Raw genomic sequence first — 22103 nt, 5'->3', positions numbered from 1 at the left:
GACTGTGGCCATGCTGGGGCATTGCTTTGAGCAATTTTAGTCTAATGAATCAACCCCAGAACCTATTTTTTTTAGCCTAATACTTATTTGGTTGGACTATTTTGCTGAACTCCTAAGTTACAGGGACATAAACACACCAATACTGATTGTCAAGTGGTGATAGTGGGCAGTGAGGACAGAGATGCATAGAGGTGAAAACATTGAATTTTCGGAATCATGGCCTGGTGGTTTCTATCCTTAAGGCATTGACAAACAAGTGGAATGTTGGCCAGTAGTCATGAACAATGAAAAAGAACACGTTATTCACTGATTTGTTAAAATTATTGATGAAAAATAAGGATTAAAATAAATGGGAAAAAACGAATTTGTCTGATAACCAGATATACACACACACATATATAATATATATGTGTGTGTGTGTGTGAGATGGCAGAACCGTTAGCATGCTGGGCGAAATGTGTAGCCGTATTTTGTCTGCCATTACATTCTGAGTTCAAATTCCGCCGAGGTCGACTTTGCCTTTCATCCTTTTGGGGTCGATTAAATAAGTACCAGTTACGCACTGAGGTCGATGTAATCAATTTAATTTGTTTGTCTGTCCTTGTTTGTCCCCTCTGTGTTTAGCCCCTTGTGGGTAATAAAGAAACATATAATATATATAATTTTCACAAGGAAAACATTGACATTTACTTCAATCTAACTACATGACATTTGGATGAAGGCTGTATAACCAAAACTGTGAAGTCACTGTCAACTTTGCCAAAACAAAATGTTACTCTACCAAAGGGTATTGAGTATTCCCTTGGTTTAATGTTTAACTGTTTTTAAATATAATTATACCTAAAAATATATATTAATATTTATTGTACGTAGAGTCTTCGTGTGTGTATGTGTGTTCATGAATGAGTGTGTATGGTGTTTTAAATGTTGATCTTTTTGTCAAATGAATGCAGGAAAGGGAACTCAGTACCTATTGTAAAGTATAGAGTTTGTTTGAAATAAAACTTGAACCACAAGAAAGCAAGCTACTTTTTATGTGTATATATAAACACATATACACACAATTATATGGTATACTAGCACTATGACCCTGCAATGCCGGGTCATACAGCTAGTGCATGCATATACAGCTAGTGCATGCATATACAGCTAGTGCATGCATATACAGCTGCATGTGCGTGCACACATACATGCGAGTACTGTCCAAATCTCCAACCAATCACATACAGCTAGCTGGCATATCAAGTTTCGGGCATTTTGATTGGGTTTTCGATAGAAAATTCACAAAACAGTCACTTCTATTGATTTTTTAATGGCTTTGCAGGGTGACTGGGGAAATGTAAAGATGTGCACGACCACCCTTGGATGGTTTTGAGTGACCATAGAAAGTGCGAGAGCCTCTAACTGAAAAATTGTGGATTTGTATAAAGGACACACACACAGACATTTTGCCGTTTATATATATAGAGATGTATTTCTAAAACACACCTGTCTTTTTGTTCATCACCTTCATTGCAGGTGCTGCCGGCAACTTCCTGTGTTTGGCCTCCAATATGTCATTCCATGCTTTCCAAACTATCCAAGAAATTGACACCATGGGAACCTTTAATGTCAGTAAAGTGGTCTATGAGAAATACATGAAAGTGAGTAGAGTATCTTGTTCAAGCATACAGCTACGTTTCTGTAATGATTGTCATTTTTGGGACTTGTTATTTTTGTGTAACTCTAGATCTCAGTGGCAACATACTATACAGCTGGCTGAGTGTGTGTGTGTGTGTGTGCTCTTGATAAATATATACAGCTCTGAATACACTATACTTTCCATTAAATTGATGATCACACTTCTCATTCTGACACGCTCAGTTGAATGTATGGTGTGGTGTGTCAGTCCTCTATTCACTATGATTCTGTGTGTCTCTAGGTCCTGCTGTGGCCCCAACAGAATCAGACAAGATGAATATAGTTTGTCGAGTTGCTGCTCTACAAACTGCTCGCATTTTACAGGGTTGTTGCTCCCTGTACTTATCCATGCAGTTGTTGTTATGGCAGAATCATTAACATGTTAGTCAAAATACTTAGTGGCATTTCATCCAGCTCTTTACGTTCTGAGTTCAAATCTTGCCAAGGTCAGTTCTGCTTTTCATCTTTCTGAGATCGATAAAATATATATTATATATTGATATTCATTATATCAACTTAATCAACTGATCCCTTCCCCTAGATTTATGACCTTGTGTTGGAGGCAACTTTGCCTTTTATCCATTCAAGGTTGATAAAATAAAGTAGAAGTCAAGTACTGGAGTTGATGAAATCAACTAACCCCATCACCCTGAAAAAATCCCACTGTGATCAACTTTGCTTTCATCCTTTTGGAGTTAATAAAGTAGTTAACAACTGGGTTGATGATATCAAGAAATTTGCTGAGAGATAAATTATAATTATTATATTTATGCCATATTGCCTGATATTACCCATGGTGCTTCACTTTGCTTCATGCTCTTGTTTGATGGGGCTGAGGTCATCCCAGATTAGTGGTCTCAAAGACGTCATGCTTAGAGCCAACCAGGTCCACCAGTACTCTCCATCTCTTGAGGTCCTATACTAACCTCTCTGCATCCTCCAAGGTGACATCAAGCCTCTGGAGATCTTCCTTAATCGCATCCAGCCATCTGGTGTGGGGCTGAACTAGTGGGAGATGGAGGACATGTCTATACCAGTGCATGAGGCACACAGCTATGAGGTGGTAGGTTGCAGACTGATGCATGCACACATGCAGTTACTTGTTGAGAATATGGTGGCACCATCTAATGTTGTCAATGGTTCTCAAGGCTCTGCTATTGAAGCTGTTGATCCTCTTTACCAGGGCCTTCGAGAGGGGCCATGTTTCTACTCCATAGGGGTGACAAAAGTATACTTCCAAAGTCACCCATTATATAATGGCTAACACGCTAGCATAGACACACACACACACACACACACACACACACACACACACACACACACACACACACACACACACACACACACACACATACACACATACATACATACATACATACATACATACATACATACATACCAACCAGAGCAAGCACATAAATGTGAAACAAGGTGGAAAAAAATAGTATTCAAATACTAGAGGTAGAGTGATATACTTTATCAATAAAGTACATATATATTTGCACTCATTTTTAATATTTTACTTTAAATCTTCACAGTGAGATGATATTAAAGTTTGCTTAGTGAACTTGATAATGTTTTAGTATTTCCCTATAGACTATAATCTGACATATTAATACATCAACATCACAACGCATACATGTTTTCTCTTTAATGTTTCAGGATCATGGAGGTGTCATCCTCAATATCACAGCCACTCAACATTACAGAGGAGTACCAATGCAGTGTCATGTAGGTGCTGCCAAGTCTGCAATTGGTAACAAGTATTTCAGTCTTTTCTGTTATTGTTATTATTGTTAATGTTTTTATTACAAACAATAACTCTGAGCACCTTTTCAAACTCCACCCATCTAACACCCGTGGACATATTTACAAAGTCAGAAAACAGCACAGCTCCCATGACTTCAGGAAACATTTTTTCATGCTGAGAGTTGCTGAAGCATGGAACAAACTGCCGGCATCAGTTGTTAGTTGTCGGAGCACTGCATCCTTCAAGACTTCCATGCTTTCTGAGATTCACCAACACTACACCTGATTTTCTCCCCTCCATACACACACAAGCATGTATCTGACTCATACATTGTTCGCTTTCCAGACATTTTTACATTACTGCATGTACTTTATACGCACTTTCTGACAAGTTGTGGTGCACCTGAGCACTGTATACAATAATTTCATTATTATATTATTATTATTATTATTTTTTATTGTACTATTGTTATAATAATCCTTCATCTTCTTGTAAATCATATTTGTGAGGTGTAATAGTCCTTTGAGGTTTAGAACCCATCTTACCGTGCCAGGTTTTAATATAGGAGCCTACATATCACTGCTGCTTTGAGCATTGTTGCCCACAAACAACCCACCCTCACCAAATTTTAATATTAGAGCTCACACAATGAAGACCCTTGCTAGATTTCATTATGAGATCTTGCACATCTCCACCAGATCTCAATATCTGGGCTAACTCATCACATATCAGATTTGAACACTGGAGTCCACACACAAGCCTTCAGTAGATTTGATATCACAATCTACACACAACACACCAGGTTTTAAAACTGGAACCAACAACCACACACCCTCACTAGATTTGAATAATAGAATCCATCCATCTTTACCTGTTTTAAATATCACAGCCTACCACCCATCTTTGCAATACCTTTTTGTCTCATGTTATAGAAGTTTTACTTCTCAAGATTAAAATTTGATAAAACTGAAATTGTAAATAAATTCTTGTTTCTCCACCTATTGCTCATTAAGTGGCTTGCATTACTTTCTTGTTTCTCTTCATCTTTTTTTTTTTCTTTTCTTGCTATGCAAACTCAGACGCTTTGACAAAGCACCTTGCTGTGGAATGGGGACCCAATGGTATACGTGTGTTGTGTTTAGCACCAGGACCTGTGTCTAACTCAGAAGGTTACCGGAGACTAGGTATGTCATTTTCTGTATAATATCTAGGAGCAATTTGGTGATGAGAGTCTCACTGAAATCGTTATATAAATATGGGTGTATGCTAAGAAGTTTGCTTCCCAACGACATGGTTCTGGGTTCAGTTCCACTGCGTGGTGCCTTGGGCAAATGTCTTCTACTATAGCCTCAGACCAACAAAAGTTGTAAGAAGCCTGATATATCTATGTATATGTTGCTTTGTATCTGTGCTTGTCCTCCACCACCACCACTTGATAACTGGTGTTGATGTTTTTACATCTCCATAGCTTAGCAGTTCGGTAAAAGAGACTGATAGAATAAATACTAGGCTTCAAAAAATATCCTAAGGTCAATTTGTTCAACTAAAAACCCTTCAAGGCAATAACCCAAGCATGGCCACAGTCAAATGACTGAAACAAGTAAAAGATCAAATTTAAAAGATATTCCAGGGAATTGTATTGGAGTATGATTCTCTGTTGGTCAGGTCCTAAGAATTATTTCATTTCATTGGAGTGTGGCTGCTTGTCTTCTCCAGGTCCATAAAGAACTATTTCATTTCAATCCTGTCAAGCTGACTTTAAAATGAAGATAAACAATTTGATTATAATGATGGACTGTGCCTCCTTATGTTACCTATTGTTAATTGTCTCTGTAGTGCTAGTGATGGAATATGAACTCTCTTTTAGCTATTTGGCTAACATTCTATCCTCCATTGTATCCTATCCACTCTGCATACCATCCATATGGCACAAAGTCTAACCATTCTGTACATTGTCTGCTTAGGACCCTGTCTATTCATAACCCTAAACACATGGTTAATAATGAACAAATGTTACTTGTTACTTTTGATCAACAGAATTCTCCAATTCTTCTATTGGAACATTTCTATCAGAAGACTTTGGATGTTTGTCCTAAGACAAATGTAATGTGGTTATTGTTGTTAAACCGTGGGTCAGCTTTGAGGTATTTATTTTTTGGTCCAAGGAGTTCTATACCATCTTTTTTCTGATATCATCTGTTTATGGCTGTGTGTTTTCTTAAGACATTGGGTGAGAATGTGGATTTGAGGAGGTTTTGGCTACTCTTTCTAACAGGTTGGGCAAACCACATGGAGACTCCTTCATTCACTCATGTAATCATGTTGCTTAGCTCCAGATCAGCTCTGATCTAACAGATCTATCAGCAGAGGTGTTCCGACAATAATCATCACATCTGTTGGGGATGGATCTAAAACAACACAGAAAAATGTACATCCTTCACTTTTTAAGGTGGAGGAGTGTGATTTGATGTTGATTTAACTGTTATTTCTAGTAAGTCATGTGACCATGTAGAGATTCCCTCATTTGCTTGTCCTGTGATCATGTTCATAGTAGTGATGGTGGTGGGTGAGGATTGTGATGACAATGGTGATGATGAGGATAATTGCATGTGATAATGGTGATGATGATGATGCATGACATTTCATCTTTGTAACAGATGGGATGATAAGATGCAGCACTCATCCTATATTATTTACATTTTATTTATTTCTTATCTTTTTCTTATTTCAGTTTCTCCAGAAATTTCTGAAGCAGTGTTACGTGAGCATGTACCTATTGGGCAGATTGCAACCCGAAGTGATATTGCAAATATCGCTGTGTTTCTGGTCAGCAAAGCTGCTGGTCTTTTGACTGGTGTTACTGTGGTAGCAGATGGTGGTCAATGGATGGGAAGTTTGAAAAGTTGGACAAATCAAATTATGCTAACAAAGAAACCTGCAAAACTTTGATTGGTTTGTGTGTGTGTGTCAATAAATATGTGTATGTATGTATATGCATTTGTGTGTATAAATGTATGTACACATGATTGTAGAACCATATGTATGTGCATATATGTGTAAATGTCTACCTGTGTGTGTATGTGTGCATATGTGTTTGTGTATCTGTCTGTGTTCATGTATCAGTTTATCTGTGTGTAAACATCGAAACAAATATCAATGGAAATAGTAGTTGTGATACCTGTGCCGGTGGCACATAAAAAGCACCATCCGAACGTGGCCGTTGCCAGCGCCGCTTCGACTGGCTTCCGTGCCGGTGGCACGTTAAAAGCACCAACCGATCATGGCCGATGCCAAACTCCCCTGGCACCTGTGCTGGTGGCACGTAAAAAGTACCCACTACACTCGCGGAGTGGTTGGCGTTAGGAAGGGCATCCAGCTGTAGGAACACTGCCAGATCAGATTGGAGCCTGGTGCAGCCTCCTGGCTTCCCAGACCCCGGTCGAACCGTCCAACCCGTGCTAGCATGGAAAACGGACGTTAAACGATGATGATGATGATGATTTTACATGTATGCGAGTGCATAACTATTTGTGTGTATATATGTGTGTGAGTAAACACACACACACACATACTTGTGTGTACATGTGTGTCAATAAATATATATCTGTGTGTGTATGTGTGTATTAAAGTGTGTATGTATGAGGGTAGTTATGTGTGCATGAGAGTATTGTATGTGAATGTGGGAGACACCCAATTTAATTATTTGCTTTCAAGTGATAATGGGGGTGGGCAGAGCTACAGAAATCACTGATAATGGTGGGGGAGTTTACTGTAGAATCAGATTTGGATATTGATTATCTTACCTGTCTAAAAAACATTCCTCTCCTTAATATCTCTCCATTCCTCCCTCACACAAACATGTGCACACACCCCAACACACACACGTGTGTGTGTGTGTGTATATATATATGTAGACACATACATACACATATATATATATATATATATATATATATACACACACACGCACACATATACATATATTTCTTCCCTTCTTCCCTGAGCGTCCAATAATACTTTATTTGTTCCACGTCCTCGTGTTGTTGTGTTGTTTTGTTTTTTTTGTGTTTTCTTGTTTGGATTAACTATATATATATATATATATATATACACATGCATATATATACACAAACACACATAATATATATATATATATATGTACATGCCCACATATATATGTATATCACCGTGATCACCGTGACTGACCAAGCTATCTGATGTTGCTACACATCGCTGTCCAATGCGCTTCGCATTGTTTTAGCCTTCAAATGACACCACCCCGCTGACGCCACCCCGCTAGCTAAGCGAGCAGGCCAACAGAAGAAAGAGTGAGAGAAAGTTGTGGCGAAAGAGTACAGCAGGGATCACCAGCATCCCCTGCCAGAGCCTCGTGGAGTTTTAGGTGTTTTCGCTCAATAAACACTCACAACACCCGGTCTGGGAATCGAAACCACAATCCTACAACCGCGAGTCTGCTGCCCTAACCACTGGGCCATTGCGCCTCCACATATATATGTGCGTGTGTGTGTGTGTGTATATATATATTTATATTTTTACAAAAAACAACCTACGAAAAAGGATGGCAGTTCATAAATTCCAAATTAGGAATCTAGAGTACAGGAAAATACCAGTCAGCGGACACATAGATAGATGTGCTTCAAATAAAAATCCCAAATTCACAACTTTCCCACTTTACAAGTTCAGTGACAATGTAACCTTCACTCAACGCCAAAATAAAGAAATTTACTTTATTAGAACATTTGGACCAAGTTTGAACACCCTGGGCCAGGAACATTAAAACAACATATTGGTCTTCCGAAAAGAAAAATGGAATTCTACCATGACCACCACGATCACTACTACTGCTGCTACTATTACTACTACTACTACAACCACCATGGTCACTACTATTACTACTACGACCAACAATCTTCCACTGCTGCTGCTACGACTGCTACAGCCAATCAGCTGCTGCAATTCCAACCACCAAATTATAAGAAAAGGATAAAACTTCTTTGAATATTTTGAGTATATACCAAATTTTACCACAATAGAGGGAGGAAAAGAAAATTACAAAGAAATAGTTTAATATTTTTTTACTTAAACAGTTAAACAAGCGAGGTGTATCAGAATGTGTCACATTCTGATTGAATTGCCCATAAGTTGACACATACCTCCTTACGACAATGTAAACTTCCTTTAATCAAGATACCCTTGGCCTAAAGGGTAGCCTGCAATATACACCTCACTTGCATAATTACCACTTCCAAGGTTCTGCTCACTAAGAAACATATGTAGCCCGGATATTTTATCTACTCCATTCCTTAACTCTTGTATATATATATATATATATATATATATATATATCGTTGCTATTATGCCAAAGGGTCTTAAGTCCAAAATGTTGCTTTTTCAGAAAATGTAAAATAGTTTCACCATTCTATAGCAAAACTGTTGCACTACACTTCGACAATTTTTGATATCTTCGCATCTGAAGCAGCTGTAGTTACGATAGTTTGACCAAAAGAACTGGCTATTGCAAGCAAAAATAAATATTGAAAAAAACGCATTTGGCCAAAGTTGGACATACGGCAGTTTAACATAATAGCAATGATATATATATTGGGTCATCCCATTAATAATGCAACTTTTTTATACTTCTTTTATTTTTCAAAATTAATTTAAAATATACTCTCCTTCATTTTCTACAATGCTCTTCCATCTATCTGGTAGACTTGCAAAGCCCTTCTTCCAAAATTCATTTGTCTGTTATGAAAAATGGTCCTCCAGTACTGTTTTGACCTCATTTGCAGAATTCATTTTTTCCATTCAAAGGATTTTGAAGACTGCGGAATAAATTATAATCAGATGGGGCAATGTCCAGGAAATGTGGTGGATGGGCATCGTTTCCCATTCAAACTGCTCCAGCCTTTGGAATGTCACCCTTGCTGTATGTGGCTGAGCATTATACTGAAGGTTGTTTTTCTTCTGGCGCTGACTTAAATCTCTCAAGCTGCTCACAGTAGATCTTATTTATCATTTGGTGTGGCTTTAAAAGTTCAAAGTGGACTAAATCTTTCATATTCCACCAAACAGATAACAACACCTTATGTGGGTGAAGACCTTCTTTTGCCTGGGGTTCTGGTGTTTCTCATTTCCCTGCCCACTGTCTTCACCACTTGATATTTTTATAGAGAACCTATTTCTTGTCACCAGTCACTATTCGGTCCGAAAAAGGTTCATTCATGAGACATGACGGCAAAGAAGAGCACACATTCACTCTCTGCATGCGATTAGACTTGGAAAGTTTGTGAGAAACCCATTGACACAATTTGCTAACTTTTCCGATGGCATGCGGATGTCAACGAATGGTTGAATGATCAAATCCAAGCTTCTCTGCTAGTTCCTCAACAGTTACAATGAGATTTTGTTCCACCAAGATTTGCAGGATGTCCTCGTCGAGGTCTACAGATCTTCTCAGGTGAGGCTCATCTTCTAGGCAGTAGTTTCCAGTTTAGAATTTCTGGAATTACCGTTGACACTGGCTTACACTTATTGTCCAATCTCCATATACGGTATTAATATTCCTCACGCTTTCTGTTGCCTCTATTGAATTCATAAAGCAAAATGTACTAAATATACACCATTGTCACTTCCATTATAGCTTTAGAAAAAGGACTGTTAATATCGAACTGCACTCTTCAAAACTTGCACTAAGAATAAGGACAAGGTAAAATTACTACCTGCTTTTATAGCAAATTGATGCAGGTAGTTTATCCCATTCCCCTCCAACTTTTAGTTCATGCAATTGAAAACCCACATTATTTATGGGATGACCCAATATATATGTATATGTGTATGCGTGTATGTGTGTGTGTATATATATATATATATATGTGTGTGTGTGTGTGTGTATGTATGTATGTATGAGCGCCTTGTTTCCCTGATCATGGATTCACTGAAGCTCCGGCGTCTGGCGATGGACTTGGTAAACACCCACAAAGTTATCAACCACCTCACCAACAACAACACTGAACACCTTTTTGATCTCCATGTGTCTAACACACGTGGACATGCCTACAAAGTCAGAAAACAACACAGCTCCCATGACTTTCGGAAACATTTTTTCACGCTCAGAGTTGCTGAAGCATGGAATAAACTGCCTGCGTCAGTTGTTGACTGCCATGACACTGCATCCTTTAAGGCCCTCATGCTTTCCGAAATCCGCCGAAACTACACCTGATTGTCCCCCTTCCATATTCATACACATATGTGTATGTCATGACTCATGCACTGTTCTTTTCCTGACGCTTGTACATTACCCTATGTACTATACATACACTTTAGATGAGTTGTAGTGCACCTGAGCACTGTACACAATGTTTTATTATTATTATTATTATTATTATTATTATTATATATATATATATATATAGTTAATTAATAAAACATATCAGAAAAGAAGCATACTAAAGAATAGAGTGGTAATTATTACAACAAAAATTAAAATTTGGGGCTTAGAGTTACCAAAGGTTTTGTATCCTCAAATCCAAAGCCTTGTGGATAGCTTGTCAGACTCTATGGAAATGCTCAAAAATCGAGATTTAAGTCTTAATATATAAAAATGTTAATAAGGATGGGTTGTCTCCCCTGAACCAGAGGAAAAAACAACCCTTATAGACCCCCCCCCCCCCACAAAAAAGCCTAACCAGCAAGCGGAGAGATCCAATTTACCAATTCATCATATATATAATGAACAAACTATTGTCATAGACACAGATGGAGTGACCAGCCCCGTCCCATTTTTGACCACCAGTGCAATTGCCACACCTAGAGAAGACCAATGCAAGACCAGCGACATAGAGGAGGTATCCTGAGTTCCCAGTACCTCCACCATAGATGACGACCAAGCAATTATCTTCAACACTGATGGGGTGACTGGCCCTGCACCATATCTTCTTCTTCTTCTTACAGCATTCACCCAGGGTGGGTTGAGCTGGCTTCATTCTTCCTCAATGCTGCATCTCTCACAAACGCTGACCAGGCCTGGCGATTTGAGGCTAACGACCGTGTGATCTCCAACCACTCCTTATTCCAGCGGATAAGTGGACACATTTAGAAAACACTTCTTTACGACTGTTTAACGCGCCAGCTTTAGTATAGTCCTTAAGAATTTTGGTTCTCTCCACAATGCAGATTTTGCAACATCCACTTCCATTAATATATGGGCCTGGATGATCTATCATTTTTCACCTGATATCACATGAGGGCCCTTGTTCTTTGAGGTACCACCCATGGCATGACAGGAACTTGACAAACCATCTTTCTGAAACTCTGAAGGATGACTGGTGGCTGTGGAAGTGACGTTTGAAAGATGTACCAGCAGATCTAATATATTTACAAACTTGGGATGTGGCCATATTCACACGCTTGGTATATCTCTGATAGGCTCTGGGCCAGGGAATTCTGTTAGCGACCCCATTGCTGATGTACTTAAGATGGCACAAGGATCTGGCAGGGTCATTGCTGTGGTTATCACTACTGGTCATATGGTTGATGATGTAGCTGCTGGTGCTAGTGCGGGTACAGCCAGTGGTAAGATATGGTGCGGACAACAAAAAACCTGGCTGACGACAGTCAAGGCTGATCTGAAACCCAACCTAGGTCCCCATGTCTACGGCGTTCGCCGCTGGAATAAGGAGTGGTTGGAGATCACGTGGTCGTTAGCATCAAATCGCCAGGCCTAGTCAGCGTTTGTGAGAGATGCAGCATTGAGGATGAATGAAGCCAGCTCAACCCACCCTGGGTGAATGCTGTAAGAAGAAGAAGATATGGTGCAGGGCCAGTTACCCCATCAGTGTTGAAGATAATTGCTTGGTCGTCATCTATGGTGGAGGTACTGGGAACTCAGGATGCCTCCTCTATGTCGCTGGTCTTGCATTGGTCATCTCTAGGTGTGGCAATTGTACTGGTGGTCAAAAATGGGACGGGGCTAGTCACTCTATCTGTGTCTATGACAATAGTTTGTTCATCATATATATATATGCACACACACATATATTTTCAGACACACACACAATTTTCACACATACACATAAAAGTTTCACACACACACACATATATATAGAGAGAGGGTGCAGAGAATAAACTGTTGTTTAAATTATGCAAAAATGAAAATGACATCTCATTTTAACAGATATATTTACCAAAATTACATAAAAATATTTTGAAATACTAAAGAGTAAATTTATTCAATAAAATTGCCATTTTCTTCAACCATGGCCTCTGGACAATCTTGGAATCTCCTGCAATTCTCCTGGATAGCCTTGTTGTTTAGGTTGGTGAATACTGCCATAATCCTTACCTTCAGATCATCTTTGATTACAAGGAGTTTTGTCAGTCTCTCACTCAACTGCACCCCACATATAATAATCAAGGGGGTTACAGTCTGGGGAGTTATGTGGCCAGATGTTAGGAGTGATGTGGTCACAGATATTGCCTGACAGCCATGACTGGGTTCTCCTGCTTGAGTGGCATGGTGCAGAGGCCTGTTGCCAAACATAGGGTCTTCCAGTAGCCACCCTCTTGACCCAGGGCATATTACCTCCTCCAAGCACTTGATGTAGGCCTCCATGTTGAGTCTGAGACTGTGTAGGAAGATGAATGGAGGCGTAATGTCACCATTACATGATATTGACTGGATGCTTGATTTTTATCACTTTCGGTGCATTGTCCTCGGATTGACACCCAAACACTCTGAAATGCTTGTATTTCAGCTTCCAGGGCACTATATTTATGTGTGTATGTGTGTATATGTACGTGCATATGTATATACAAATATATATGGGTGAATGTGTGTATGTGTATATATGTATACATATGTACCTGTATGGGTGCATGCGTGTGACTGTATATAAGCATATGTGCACCTGCACTTACGTATGCGCATGTGCATATATGTGTATATGTATGCACACACACATGTGTGTATAAATACATTTACCATTGTGCGTGAGCATGCATGTATGTATATATGTATGTGTATGTATATGCATATGAATATATATGTATATATGTGTGTGCATGCTTGTGCGCATATGTATATGTACATGTGTGCATGCGTATGTATGTCATTAAACCTTCTTTCCTCCTCTCTGATTCCTACCTATCTCACTAACTTATACAATCACATACATCTATTTATAGAAATTTGACATCCTTTTAGCTGAAGAATGGACAAACATTCCTTTGGAAACAATTCAAACTTTGTACGAGTCCATAGAATTCAAGCTGTAATTACTGCCAAAGGTGGTCCTGCCCCATATTAAAATAAATTTGTTTGAAATTTTAAGGTGTTTCCATTATTTTGTCCAACCCCTGTATATCATTTGTAGAAATACATAAACCCAGTGGAAAGCACACCCTAAGATGTAGAGCAGTGAATATTATAATGGAGGCCAGTTTATGGGATAGACTGCTGACCTCCAGCAGTGTTTGGGGCCTGAAGATACACCATAAGGCTAAACCCCTTAGGAGCAAGAAACCCAGGCCAACCCCATAAACTGGCCCCCATTATAACATATATCAGGCATGTGCTGTTAGTAATTATTCAAGGTAGGCAGTCGATGACATTTATGTAGTAATACACAAAAAAATAATCAAAACACAGGCACAGAACTAAGTTGAAAGCATTGTTTATTGGAATATATGCAGCACATGGAGGCGCAATGGCCCAGTGGTTAGGACAGCGGACTCGCGGTCGGAGGATCGCGGTTTCGATTCCCAGACCGGGCATTGTGAGTGTTTATTGAGCGAAAACACCTAAGGCTCCACGAGGCTCTGGCAGGGGGTGGTGGTGAACCCTGCTGTACTCTTTCGCCACAACTTTCTCTCGCTCTTTCTTCCTGTTTCTGTTGTACCTGTATTTCAAAGGGCCAGCCTTGTCACTCTCTGTGTCACGCTGAATATCCCCGAGAACTGCGTTAAGTGTACACGTGTCTGTGGAGTGCTCAGCCACTTACACGTTAATATCACGAGCAAGCTGTTCCGTTGATCATATCAGCTGGGACCCTCATTGTTGCAACCGACGGAGTGCTCCTATATGCAGCACGTACTACAGCAGCACTATGCATAATTTTAATACTGAGATTGAAAAACAGAGGCAAATTATACCTACCTAATCTACAAAGAAAATAACATATTTTGCATTTTATGCACAGTAATCTGAGTAACCTAATTTTATTGAATTAGGTGCATATTTTGCTATAAAAGGAAAATGATACTTTTGATCTATCTTATTCAGGTTAGACACTGCCTACCTTGCCTGTCCAGGCAGCACGACCCTGATATATATATATATATATATATATATATATGTTAATAAAATAGAACATATGCATATATATAAACATATATGTACGTACCTACCTCTACATGTACATATACACGCATATATGTGTACAGGACACCAAAAGGACGTCGAACAACTCTTTTTTCACTCTTTTACTTCTTTCAGCCATTTGATTGTGATCATGCTGGAGCACTGCCTCTAGTTGAGCAAATCGACCCGATGCTGGGGGGGGGGGAGCATGAACACAGACACACAAACATATACACACACACACATACATACATACATACATATATATATATATATATATATATTATATATATATATATACGACAGGCTTCTTTCAGTTTCTATCTAAAAAAATCTACTCACAAGGCTTTGGTCGGCCCGAGGCTATAGTAGAGGACACTTGCCCAAGGTGCCACACAGTGGGACTGAACCCGGAACCATGTGGTACGTAAGCAAGCTGCGAACTGCCATGCTTCACAGCAGTGAAACATGGGCAGTGACTGCGGAGGACACGTGTAGGCTCGAAAGAAATGAAGCTAGCATGATCTTCTGGATGTGTAATATCAGTGTGCACACACAACAGAGTGTAAGTGCCCTGAGAGAAATGTTGGACATAAGAAGCATCAGATGTGGCGTGCAAGAGAGATGTCTGCGCTGGTATGGTCATGTACTACGGATGGATGAGGAGAGATGGGTGAAGAAGTGCCATTCCCAAACAGTTGAAGGAATCTGGGGAAGAGGGAAACCCAGTAAGACATGGGATGAGGTGGTCACAGAGGCAATGACGGAAGACTGAGACTTCTGGAGATATGCTGTGACTGCGAAGACCCGACAAATGAAGTGAGTTCATGGTTCGCAGGTTGGCCTGCTGTGCTTACCTTGGATCGTAGGGCGACCTGCTGGGCTTGAGGAGACCTATTGTGTCAAGTACACCAACATCAAAATAAAAATCAAATGGAAATTGTAGCTGTGATACCCATGCTGGTGGCACGTAAAAAGCAGTATCCGAACATGGCCTATGTCAGCATCACCATGACTGTGTGGCATGTAAAAAGCACCAACAGATAGTGGACAATGCACCCACTACACTCACAGAGTGGTTGGCATTAGGAAGGGTATCCAGCTGTAGAAACACTGCCAGATCAGATTGGAGCCTGGTGCAGCCTCATGGGATCCCAGACCCCAGTCAAACCGTCCAACCCATGCTAGCATGGAAAACGATAATGATGATGATATATATATATATATATATATATATATATATATATATATATGCTGATGAATTGCCCTCGTACTCGAATCACTCCCAGGACTAGAGAAGAAATTTCAGGTGTGGAAGTAAGGTCTAGAATTGAAGGGCCTTAGAGTCAATGTAGCAAAAACCAAAGTCCTAGTAAGTATGAAGGCAGACAAATCACAAACGCCTTAAGTAGATGTCCCTGCTCAATCTGTAGAAGAGATGTAGGTAGAAACTCCATAAAATGTACCCAGTGTAAGCGATGGACACATGAGAAGTGCAGCAATATCAAAGGAAGGCTAACCAGGATGATAGCTTCTCTGTGCAGCAGATGCACAGAGACAATAAACACGGTAAAGTTCAGAAAGCTCCTACTTCTGCTGGTAACAAAGGGCCTCTCACTCAGAGTAAAAGGTAGACTGTATGATGCATGTGCACGAACTGCCATGCTACATGGCAGTGAAATATGGGTCATAACTGTTGCAGACATAGGATTGAAAGAAATGAAGCTAGCATGATCCGCTGGATATGTAATGTCAGTGTGCACACACAACAGAATGTAAGCACCCTGAGAGAAATGTTGGACATAAGAAGCATCAGATGTCATGTAAAAGAGAGATGACTGCACTGGTATGGTTATATGCTGTGTATGGATGAGAAGAGCTGTGTGAAGTGTCACTCTCTAACAGTGGAAGGAACTTGTGGTAGAGGGAGACCCAGGAGTACATGGGTTGAGGTGGTGAAGCACGACCTTCTAACGTTGGGCCTCACAGAGGCAATGACAAGAGACCGAGATCACTGGAAATATTCTGTAATTGAGAAGACCTGGCAAGTATAGTGATGATACCCTATACCAGCCCATTTTTAAAATACTCTTGAATTACCAGATGATACACTTCACTTGAGAAAACCCATTGTGTCAAGTAAAGTCAAAAATCAAAAGCAAATCAAGATCAAAATCAAAATGGAAATTGTAGTTGCAGCCAATGCCAGTGCTACATGACTAGCTCCCCGTGCCAGTGCCATCCGAACATGGTCCATGCCAGTCCCTCCACCCCTGCCTGGCTCCTGTGCTAGTGGCACATAAAAAGTACCTACTACACTCTCGGAGTGGTTGGCATTAGGAAGGGCATCCAGCTGTAGAAACATTGCCAGATCAGATTGGAGCCTGGTGCAGTCTACTGGCTTGCCATTCTTCTGGTCAAAGCGTCCTCTCAGGGCGCTTACACCTGACATTACACATCCAGTAGATCATACTAGCTCCATTTCTTTCAAGCCTACACATGTCCTCCACAGTCACAGCCAATGTTTCACTACCGCGAAACATGGTAGTTCGCACACATGCGTCGTACAATCTACCTTTCACTCTGAGTGAGAGACCCTTTGTCACCAGTAGGTGTAGAAGCTTTCTAAACTTTGCCCAGGCTATTCGTATTCTGGTGGTTACACTCTCTGAGTATCCACCCCCACTACTAACTTGGTCACCTAGGTAACAGAAGCTATCAACTACTTCTAGTTTCTCCCCTGGAGTGTGATGGAATCTGTTTTCTGAGTATTTGTGGTGTTTATTGCCCCTGTGCATCTGCTGCACATGAAAGCTATCTTCTCTGCTGCACCATGTGTGTGTGTGTGTGTGTGTGTGTGTGTGTGTGTCTGTGGGTGTGTGTGTAGGGTCATCCCATAAATAATGCGTTTTTTAATCTAAAATATATTCTCCTACATTTTCTACAACGCTCTTCCATCTATCTGGTTGACCTGTAAGTCCCCTCTCCCAAAATTCACTTATCCATCACGTAAAATACTCCTCCAGTACTGTTATGACCTCATCTACAGAATTCATATTTTTTCCGTCCAAATGATTTTGAAGACTGCAGAATAAATTATAATCAGATTGGGCAATGTCCAGCGAATATGGTTTCTCATTCAAACTGCTCCAGCCTTTGGAATGTCATCCTTACTGTATGTGACCGAGCATTATCCTAATGGAAGAACATTGAAACCAAAGATGGTTGTTTTCCTTCTAGCGCTGACTTAAGCCACTCAAGCTGCTTGCAGTAGATCTCCTTTGTTATCATTTGGCTTGGGTTTAAAAGTTCAAAGTGGACTAAACCTACCATATCCCACCAAACATATAACAACACCTTACATGGGTAAAGACCTCCTGGGGTGCCTGCATACTAAATTCATTGCTTACTGCCTCACTAGGATATTGGTAGATTAATATTCTAGACAAGATTGAGGTTCTGGACTGAGCTGTCAAAGGTCTTACAGAGTGATGTTGGGACATTTTTGGCCTTTTCATTATTTTAGAAAGGTGCTTTGTGCAACACGGATCATTGTTGTTACCTATTTAGTTGCTTTTTAAACGAAGTATATCGATTACCATATTAGAAGGCGGCAAGCTGGCAGAACCGATAGCATGCCAGGCAAAATGCGTAGCAGTATTTCATCTGCTGTTACGTTCTGAGTTCAAATTCCGCTGAGGTTGACTTTGCCTTTCATCCTTTAGGGGTCAATAAAATTAAGTACCAGTTACACACTGGGGTCAATGTAATCGACTTAATCCGTTTGTCTGTCCTTCTTTGTCCCCTCTGTGTTTAGCCCCTTGTGGGTAATAAAGAAACATATATTGATTACCATATTAGAACACCACTACTACTCCTTAGCAGGAGTTTGTCCTAAAAAGAATAGTCACCAATCCTTCGGATGCCTTATCCTGCTGACAGAAAACAGGTGACATTAAGAGTGGGGCAGACAGAGTTGATATGGTCTCACTTGGCTATTCAGGTTTTTGTGTAGCTGAATAACCAGTAAAAACTGGTGCACCAGTAAGCTAATACATTAACATACTAGTCAACTAATAAGAGGGTGCGTCAGTAATGCAGCAATGAGGGAAGTAATTTATGTAATGTAATCCTACGTTTCCTGCACATATGAGAAAATGGGATGGTCATGTCGGGGATGCTTTTGATCTTAAGATAGCTCAGTCAGTGTCAATTTGGAGCTAAACAATAAAAGCAACTTAAAAGAATCCGAAAGCATTAATAACCTCACGTTGTCAGCTGTGTAGTAAAGAAACTTGAATTTAAATATCACACTTACAGTTTAGATAGAATGGATAACATGTTACAATGGATTGCGACTAACAAGATTAATGAGCAAATAAAGTTTACTGACTTTCATCTTATAAGATCATCATCATCATCATCGTTTAACGTCCGCTTTCCATGCTAGCATGGGTTGGACGGTATACTGATCATTGATTGATTAGAAATATTATTTGTTTGCTTGTTCCTTTTCGAGCCATGCTTGGCTCATAAGGGCCGGTTTCCCGGTTTCTTGGCATATAGGTTCCCCACCTGGACGGGACGCCGGTCCGTCACAGGTGAGCTGCAAGATGCAGGAGGAAAGAGTGAGAGAAAGTTGTGGTGAAAGAGTCAGCAGATGTTTCGCCATTACCTTCTGCCGGAGCCGCGTGGAGCTTAGATGTTTCGCTCATAAACACACACATCGCCCGGTCTGAGATTCGAACCTGCGATCCCTCAACCGAGAGTCCGCTGCTCTAACCACCAGGTCATGTGCCTCCACACAGCAATATTATTTAGCCTGTTGTTGCAGAAAAAGGAAACCTATACACTGTTGGTTGCTTCATTTTAATGGTATTAGTCATGAGACTGCAGTCATGTGACTACAGTCATGTGGCTGATGCTGCCTTGAAGAAATGTAGTTAACTGCATCGATCTTAATACTTTTCCTTGATTTTAATAAACATCTGTGTTCATGAAATAAATAGATGACTGGATCGTATTGATGTTTTTACTGTCTTTTCTTTTTTTTGTGTGTTTTTCATTAAAAATCTTACCATATTTGTTTGAAAAAGTTGACATCTTTTCATATTTTGCCAGCAAAAATACAAACTTTATTTGTACACAAACTAAAGGCAGAAATAGCAGCCAAATCTGCTTCAAATTAACCCAAACAATTTTTAAATGGAGGGATATACAGTAATCCCTTGCCATATCACAGTTCATCTATTGTGGTTTATTATTTAAGCTTACGTCGATTTCTCCGTGGTGTTGATTTGCATTTATAATAAAATAAATATATACAAATTATAAAAATAATTAAAAAAATATACAGTACTGTTTCTTCTTCGTGGATTTTCACCTACTGAGTTCAAATTCCGCTGAGGTCGACTTTGCCATTTATCCTTTCGGGGTCGATAAGTAAAGTACCAGTTTCGCACTGGGGTCGATGTAATCGACTTAATCCCTTTGTCTGTCCTTGTTTGTCCCCTCTATGTTTAGCCCCCTGTGGGCAGTAAAGAAATATATATATATGCATGTGTATGCAGTTATTCTTTTATTCTTCTATGCATTTCAGCTGAAAGACTGTGGCCAGGCTGGAGCACTGTCAGTGACGTGTGTTGCAGCAATATATATATAACGAAATGTTAGTGCCAAGCAGTGTTTAGGCATTAGCAAAATTTAGGTTAGTTAAACCTTTTGTTACCGACCCGGCTGAAACCGGCTCTGGCTCTGAGTACAAATGTCTTGTTTTCATAAGTGTTAAATTAAAATCTTCCACCAAACCTTAGTCACAATTTATGTTCCTAACACTAGCTGAATGATAACCAAGTTATTTTACTAAATTCTTTGTTATCATCATTATCATCATCATTGTTTAACGTCCATTTTCCGCGCTAGCACGGGTTGGACGGTTCGACCGGAGTCTGGGAAGCCAGGGGCTGCACCAAGCTCCAGTCTGATCTGGCAGAGTTTCTACAGCTGGATGCCCTTCCTAACGCCAACCACTCTGCGAGTGTAGTGGGTGCTTTTTACGTGCCACCTGCACAGGTGCCAGGGGGGTCCGGCATCAGCCACGATCGGATGGAGCTTTTAACGTGCCACCGGCACGGAAGCCAGCCAAGGTGGCGCTGGCAATGGCCACGTTCGGATGGTGCTTTTTATGTGCATATAAAGTAATTGAAAGAAACACAGAGCATCTCAAAATAAATACAGTAACGAAAGGGTTAAAATATGTTTGTGACATATTTCAAGAAAACCAAAAATACATCAAGAAAACCAAAGACCAAGAAAAAAGCCAGCACTTCCACCCACATCGTCATATGCACAACTGATAAAACAGCTCCACCAACAAATGAAGGAACTTCAGCCACCAACCAAATGACACCACCATCAGCGTCTCCAAGAACAGAAACAACAACACCACCACCACCAACAACAACAACAACAACAACAACTCAAAGGGAAGAAGAGAAAAACAAAAGGACTCATACCCCCACCCCACAAAACCCATACACCACATCCCAACTGTCACCAACCTGCATCAACACCAACAACAACAACAACACACTCAGAAATAGACCCCCAATACCCTCCCCCCCACAACTTTCGGATTTCTCCAACATGTCGTAAGTTGAAGACAACACAGAGGATTGGCAAGGAGCCACAGGGGGAAGGAGAAAAAGGGGGGAAAAGAATAACTTTCGATAGGAACATGCTCAGAATAGGTTGTATAAATGTACGTGGCTTGGGGTCACCTTGGAAACAAGGCTACCTGTTAAAAGACATCAAGTCACAGAATGTGCATATCATAGCCATCAGTGAAACCAGACTCCACAACCCGCAGGCCCTCCAGTACATGTTCGGTGGACATTTCGACATTTATTTTTCTCCGTGTCTGCCGAGAATGTGCGGAGGTGGTACCACAGTGCTTCTTCGGAAGAGTCTGGGCCTCAAAGTAAGAGCAATATTCCTAGACCCGGAGGGTAGGCTGGTCGTCTTGGATGTCAATGGCAGTAATGGGTGTGCTTTTTGGCTGATAACGGTTTATGCACCGTCCTTAACAGGTCGACCAGATTTCTTTCAATGCCTAGAGGTCCTCCTGGGAACATCTTGACCTTTACTTTTAGTGGAAGATTGAAACACTACCTTGGACACATATTTAAACTACGTGGGCAGAGATAGTAATAGGAGGGAATGTAAATGCCTCAAAGACCTGCTCAGACATTTCCAACTGTCTGATAGGTACTGACTGGACCACCCGAATGTGCC

General features: G+C 40.3%; 1 protein-coding gene across 2 annotated transcripts in view; it reads left to right on the top strand.

Annotated features, from left to right (window-relative positions):
* The window catches only part of LOC115214067 (peroxisomal 2,4-dienoyl-CoA reductase), a 33385-nt gene extending 15716 nt beyond the window's left edge, over nt 1-17669 (top strand). Inside the window, exons 5-9 of one of the 2 annotated variants that reach the window (XM_036505050.1) lie at nt 1519-1643; nt 3343-3436; nt 4510-4614; nt 6162-6397; nt 17645-17669. In XM_036505050.1, the coding sequence (XP_036360943.1) occupies nt 1519-1643; nt 3343-3436; nt 4510-4614; nt 6162-6379 (542 nt within the window). In that variant the 3' untranslated portion in view covers nt 6380-6397; nt 17645-17669. Of the gene's footprint in view, nt 1-1518; nt 1644-3342; nt 3437-4509; nt 4615-6161; nt 6694-17644 lie in introns of those variants that run through there. The other variant, XM_029783108.2, reaches the window with a different exon arrangement.
* The last annotated feature ends 4434 nt before the right edge of the window (nt 17670-22103 follow it).

Source organism: Octopus sinensis, linkage group LG7 (assembly GCF_006345805.1).
Source record: "Octopus sinensis linkage group LG7, ASM634580v1, whole genome shotgun sequence".
Taxonomy (NCBI): domain Eukaryota; kingdom Metazoa; phylum Mollusca; class Cephalopoda; order Octopoda; family Octopodidae; genus Octopus; species Octopus sinensis.
The sequence above is the reverse complement of the archived record's forward strand: the minus strand, read 5'-3'. Positions and strand labels throughout refer to the sequence as shown.